Raw genomic sequence first — 6,947 nt, forward strand, 5'->3', positions numbered from 1 at the left:
AAAAATATGAGCAAATAAGAGGATATCATTTAAATATTTTGCCTTCTGTTGTCTTGTATTTGTTTTTCCTACCAACCAACTTATTCTGAATATTAGAAATTAAATATGGAACAAAGAAGAATATATATTTATGGAAGATTTTCTAATAGATACATTTGGGTCTTAAATTCAGTCCTCAGACCTGTAAAATGTACTTTGTGTTTTTCTAGAGGACATCGGGAGGTTCCGCCATCAGCTGTCTGCGTATCCCGATTCATCACTGACGAGGATACACGAGTATTACAGAGATTGTCTGACCTACATCCTGGAGGACTTTGACCATCATACTGTCCTCGTAGAACTCAACTCTCGGAAGGTGTTAAATACAGATGTAAGAAATATTGATTTCTAAGTTACCTCTGACTTCTGGGGGCGTTGGTATAGTTTAAAGTGCAGCTAAAAATGTTTTTGTTAGTTTTAGCAAGAGTGTGGAAAGATTAGAGCCCTTGTTGATTTTTTTTTTGCTATCTGGGACTCTGGTGGCGAGATCTCCTTTCTTGCTGCCCTCTCCTTCTAGACAGGAAATAAGAGAAAATCTGTCTGTTTTCATTCTCTCCCCCTCTCTCTCCCCCCCTCTCTCTCTCTCGCCCCCTCTCTCTCTCTCGCCCCCTCTCTCTCTCTCGCCCCCTCTCTCTCTCTCGCCCCCTCTCTCTCTCTCGCCCCCTCTCTCTCTCTCGCCCCCTCTCTCTCTCTCGCCCCCTCTCTCTCTCTCGCCCCCTCTCTCTCTCTCGCCCCCTCTCTCTCTCTCGCCCCCTCTCTCTCTCTCGCCCCCTCTCTCTCTCTCGCCCCCTCTCTCTCTCTCGCCCCCTCTCTCTCTCTCGCCCCCTCTCTCTCTCTCGCCCCCTCTCTCTCTCTCGCCCCCTCTCTCTCTCTCGCCCCCTCTCTCTCTCTCGCCCCCTCTCTCTCTCTCGCCCCCTCTCTCTCTCTCGCCCCCTCTCTCTCTCTCGCCCCCTCTCTCTCTCTCGCCCCCTCTCTCTCTCTCGCCCCCTCTCTCTCTCTCGCCCCCTCTCTCTCTCTCGCCCCCTCTCTCTCTCTCGCCCCCTCTCTCTCTCTCGCCCCCTCTCTCTCTCTCGCCCCCTCTCTCTCTCTCGCCCCCTCTCTCTCTCTCGCCCCCTCTCTCTCTCTCGCCCCCTCTCTCTCTCTCGCCCCCTCTCTCTCTCTCGCCCCCTCTCTCTCTCTCGCCCCCTCTCTCTCTCTCGCCCCCTCTCTCTCTCTCGCCCCCTCTCTCTCTCTCGCCCCCTCTCTCTCTCTCGCCCCCTCTCTCTCTCTCGCCCCCTCTCTCTCTCTCGCCCCCTCTCTCTCTCTCGCCCCCTCTCTCTCTCTCGCCCCCTCTCTCTCTCTCGCCCCCTCTCTCTCTCTCCCTCCCTCTCTCCCGTAGTAGTAAACACCTTAAAGGAGATTTTGCGGCGCTAAAAACCCTTTCTATGTGAATAACTAAACATCTTAATAAATCAAGTAATACTCATAAACCATGATCAGTGCAAACTGCTAACTGTAAATAGATATACAAACCTTGCTGTGTAAATAAAAATGAAAAGACCGTATGGTCTCTTGTAATTGTGATAACTATATAAAGCAATCTTAACACTAAAAAAAACAGTTAATAGAGACTGTGGTGTGCAGTCACTTTGTGCAAAGTGATTGAGGTGATACAACCTCTGTATGATTAGATGTCCTTTGTATATTAGAGAAGGGCTGAAAGCAATTGATTGGGCGCTTACACTACATAAATATGAAACGGAACAGAAGGGATTTATTTTGAAATGCCTGGACTTTGCCATGTCCAGAAATTATTTCTGGCATGATGGGAAGCATTTTTTGCAACAAAGAGGAATAGCGATGGACGCTAAATTTGTGCCTAGTCTGGCCAACCTCTATGTGGCCTGGTGGGAAGAAGAATATAGATTTAAGAATGACATCCCACAATTAAGGTTATGGAAACGCTATATAGATGACGTCATTGTAATCTGGGAGGGCGATTACCAGTCCCTACAGTCCTTTATAGAATCTTTGAACCATAACGATTTCAACCCCTCCTTCACCAGCAACATCGGCATCAATAACGTCCAATTTCTAGATTTGGATATTTGGAGAAATGGGAATAAAAATTGGACACTAAGACTTTTTTCCTTATACCTACCATAAGTTGTCATCACCCTAATTGGTTGAATGGCATTCCCAAGGGTCAAATGACACGTATAAGACGAAATTGCAAACGGAAGAAGATTTTTTGAATCAGTCCGAAATACTAATAAAACAGGTTCAAAGAAAAAGTCCTTAAAAAAGTACAAAAGGAAGTATTGGAAAGAGAAAGGGAAGTATTATTAGGACACCCTCTGAAAAACTCACTTCCTCCTCCTGTAGCCTTCATAACAGATTACTCTGCTCAATACAGAAAAATTTAAGCAATTTTTAAGAAACATTGGCCCATCCTAAAGAGTAGGGATGCACCGATACCACTTTTTTAAGACCGAGTACCGATACTTTTGATCAAGTACTCGCAGATACCAATTACCGATACTTTTTCTTAAAAAGGGACAGGTCAAATTTTTTCTAAAGCAATACAAACTAATGATTTTAGGTCAGTTTCTTAATATTATGATTCATGAGATGACGAGGAGCATGACGCCGGCTTCCCGGCTTCCGGATTTGCTAGCTTCCTGACCAATCGGGAAGCCGGAAAGCGCGTCATTGCACGCTACCCGGCTTCCTGATTGGCTGTGAAGTCGGCTCCATGCTCTCTCATCACAAGTGGCGAGAGAGCATGGAGCCGTTTCCCGGCCAATAAGGAAATCAGGCAGCGTGTAATGACGAGCTGCCCGGCTTCCGGATACAGGAAGTACTCGTGCTAGGTATCGGAGCATTTGGGCGAGTACGAGTACTCACCCAAATACTCGGTATCAGCACCGATACTAGTATCGGTATCGGTGCATCCCTACTAAAGAGGGATAGAACTTTGGGACCGTTACTCCCAAAATTGTCCTAAAGTCATTTATAGGAGGGCCCGAATCTTAAGACACAAATAGCGAAAAGTGTATTGAACCCACCCACACATAAAGTTTCGTTTTTTGAAGGTAAAGGTTTTTATCCTTGTAAATACTGCATCTGCTGTAAAACTATAGGGGCTAGAAATAAAATAACAAAGCTTGAATCAAACACCAATCAAAAAGAATACAGTATTAAAAAGTTTCTCGTGTCACAGTAGGTACGTCACGTACATGTTAGAGTGCCCATGCAGGCTCCAATATATTGGGAGGACCACGAGGATGCTTAAAAAACGAATGGAAGAACATAAACAATATTTTAAAAGGCTTTAACCCCTTCGTGACTGACAACGTACAGTGTACGTCGCCAGCATCGGGGCTGTTTAAACTTGTAAAGCCGACTGTCGGCTTTACAACAGAAGTGATTCTGGCGACATACCTGTCGCCAGATCGCTTCTGTGTCCCGTAGAAGGGGCCGCCCCCGCCGGACACCGCTGCTGTGCTTCCATTGCCCCTCCTCTGGGCCTGGGACCGGCGTCCGCGGGGAGCTGGGGAGGAGGTCGGCAGAACTTCCGTTCATCGATCCCCTCCCCGTTCTATGGGACCAGGAGCTATGCAGATTGCATCACTTCCGGTCCCTGGGCTGTCAGTTCTGGGCTCCTGCAGCCCAGCTATAAGCTATTGAAGTGCGATCTGCACTTCAATAGCTTATTTCCAGTGTAAAGGTGACACTGGGGGTCTTTTGGACCCCCAGCATCACCTTAAAGAGTACCTGTCACCACCATCTGCTATCACATGGGGTGGCTTGTAAGCCCCCCTATGTGATAGCAAAGTAAAAAAAAAAAACCACACAAAAAAAAACACTTTTTCAATTAAAATTAAATAAAATGAATCTAATAATAAAAAAATGTAAAAGTCCCCCGCCCCCGTGAGCACGCGCGTCGCCACGTAAACACGCGTCTGGTGCGCCTGCGTATGAAAACGACGAACGCGCTACACATGTTGGCTATCGCCGCGCACGCCGGAGTGAGAGCAATAATTATAGGGCCAGTATTTTGGGGTATCGCTAAATTTATGACCTGTGGGGGGCTTTTAAAGCGTCTACTATGGACTTTTTGGGGTACTGCAGTTTTTCGCCATTTCACGGACGCACGCGATTTGTAACCTGGGCATGTTGGGTATCGTTTTACTCGTTGTAACCTCATCTTTTATATTTCATTAAAGAAATGGGTATTTTTCTTGTGTTTTGGGGAATTTAATTACATTTTTCACTAAATGTTGGGGTTTAATAAGGAGTTGCGCTAATATTGCGCAATATAAAAATTTGCAACTACCACCATTTTATTTTATAGGGTCTTGGCATTCAGAAAATATATAATGTTGGGGGGTTTTAAGTCATTTTCAGGCCTAAAATGTGGAATATAACATGGGTGCAAAAAAATGAAAAAAAGGCCTCAGTCATGAAGGGGTTAAGAACCACAGTTTATCCAGGCATTTTAAAAACTGTCATAATTGCGATCCTAAATACCTCAAAGTGATCGATAAGATAGAGAAACACTGTAGGGGTACCAGGAAAGTTTCCCAAAACGAGTCCAAATGGATTTTTCTATTGGATACCTTGTCCCCAAAAGGGCTGAATATAGAGTTTGATCTCAACTGTTTACTTAGGCTGGGCACACACCTTACAACCATCGCAGGACTTTTGTCTTGCGATGGTTGTAAGGTACTTAAAAAAACGTACGATCTGCCCATCTTGCATGGGCAGATCGTACTTGCGATGATCGCAAGCCACGCCCCCTGAGGGGCGGGCTTCCGATGACCGCAATGCCGAACGGGCAGTGTGCGCTTGCGCACACCGGCCCGTACGGCTGTTATCGTACGGACATGCCACAAACCCGCCGAACATCGTACGATTATCGTAAGGTGTGTGGGGACCTTTAGCAATAAATAATTGCAATTTGCACTTATAAGCTCCAGTTCTCAAAAATTAAGATGAAATAAATAAACATCACCCCAACCGTTGCCTTTTATATGATAAAAATTATTTCTGTACAACAATATTTTTATGATTATAATATTAATTTTATATAATACCAAGATTTTACACTGAATTTTGTTGCATGGTATTAGTTTTTCATAGGATTTTAATAGTTTTTAGGGCTGGTACTGATTCAAATTTTCGTGTTCGATCAATCAAATTTTTTGTTAATCGATTAATAACGCACATACAGATCCAACTACATTGGCCTATACACATACAGCACAGCAATGAAGTAATAAAATGAACTAGGATCACACTCATCCAGCACGTTATTAATCTCACGTGCCCCACTCAATATGGCCGCCTCTTGAGTGGGGCAACTCAGAGTAATAACATGCTGGATTAGTGTGATCCTAGTTCATTTTATTACTTCATTGCTGTGCTGTATGTGTATAGGCAAATGCCTTGGCTGGCGCTCGTGCAGAACAAGTTTCTTGGGCTTCAACTTCTTAGTTGTAACGAAGCCGGAAGTCAGAACCCGATAAGTGTCGACAGATCACCGGCCCAAGTAGCTCCGTCAACTAACGAAGGGAAGGGGGGGAGGTGTCCAGTGACGTCACGGACATAGACGTCACCGGACTCCTCCCCCCTTCCCTTCGTTAGCCGACGGAGCCACTTGGGGAAGGGGGGAGGAGTACGGTGACGTCGATGTTCGTGACGTCACCGGATCTCCGACGGTACTCCCGGAAGCCGGCGGAGAGGTGAGTGTTTTCATTACTGATCAAAATAATTTTAATAAATCAAAAATGTTAATGATTAATCGGGTAATTAAACGTTAATTTCCACAGCCCTAGTTTTAAATAAGTTTTAAATAGATTTTTATATTAGATTTATGATTAATTAGGACTTTCCCTTGGATTTCACGAAGGAATTGTTTACAATTTTGTACTGAATAGATACAGATAATAGTATAAAAGTTGGAATGCTACTAATTGCTAATTGAAAGACATCATCTATCCCTTTTATATGTCTAACCATCACTATTGTTCCATCTACCGCATGAATTGCTATTGAATACTAATAGGCTTTAACTGCTTTTCAGTAAAGAGTGACATCTAGTGGCAGTTTTATAGAATGCGGTTTTAGCCATGTATAAGTAAATCGTTAGCTGTGACCAGAATAGATTTTCTACCCCTTGGAAGACGTCCTTTAGTGACTATTCTGACGTTACAGCGTCACGGAGAATCCGGAAGTGAGCGCGGAGGCTCATGAGTTACTGATTATTTCTTTTAACCACTTCAGACCAGGTGTTTATACCCCCTTCCTGGCTAGGCCATTTTTCAGTGTTCAGCGCTGCGTTACTTTGACTGACGTTTATTAAGCCATGCAACGCTGTACTGAAATGAATTTTATACCATTTTTTGGGGACACATAGAGCTTTATTTTGGTGGTATTTAAACACCAGAGGGTTTGTATTTTTTACTATAATTAGGAAAAATTACAGAAAATTTTGGGGAAAAAAAGTTTTTTTTTTACATTATGTTATGGAAACATTTATTACCCAGTTTTTTGGTAAAAAATATAAAAGTCGGGGTCACGTCGGATAAATAGACACCAAACATGTCAAGCTTTAAAATTGCGCGCACCTGCAAAATCGCAGAAGACTGCCACACCCAAAATTGGCCATAGGATACACTTTAAAAGCTTCTACCGCTCATTAGTTTAGTGTTATCAGTGATTGATGGCCCTAAAATTATTGCTCTCACTCCGACGTTCGCGGCGATATGTAACATGTGCGGCGCAATGGGCGCAATCGTCTTTTTTGCACGTATGCGCCCCCGACGCATGTTTGCATGCGTGTATGTATGGGTGGGGACTTAAAAAAACATTTTTTTGTTTTTTTATTCTTTTTTATGTGTAACTTTAAATTTGGGGGGGGGGGG

The 6,947-nt window shown here is 44.0% G+C and overlaps 1 protein-coding gene across 1 annotated transcript in view; it reads left to right on the forward strand.

The window, feature by feature from the left end:
• LOC108795010 (NACHT, LRR and PYD domains-containing protein 3-like) overlaps window positions 1-6,947 on the forward strand; it is a 61,890-nt gene that overhangs the window by 4,385 nt on the left and 50,558 nt on the right. The window contains exon 3 of the mRNA XM_018566176.1: window positions 210-370. Coding sequence (XP_018421678.1) covers window positions 210-370 — 161 coding nt within the window. The remainder of the gene's footprint in view (window positions 1-209; window positions 371-6,947) is intronic.

This window comes from Nanorana parkeri, unplaced genomic scaffold (assembly GCF_000935625.1).
Source record: "Nanorana parkeri isolate BGI_ZX_2015 unplaced genomic scaffold, ASM93562v1 scaffold923, whole genome shotgun sequence".
NCBI classification, from domain to species: domain Eukaryota; kingdom Metazoa; phylum Chordata; class Amphibia; order Anura; family Dicroglossidae; genus Nanorana; species Nanorana parkeri.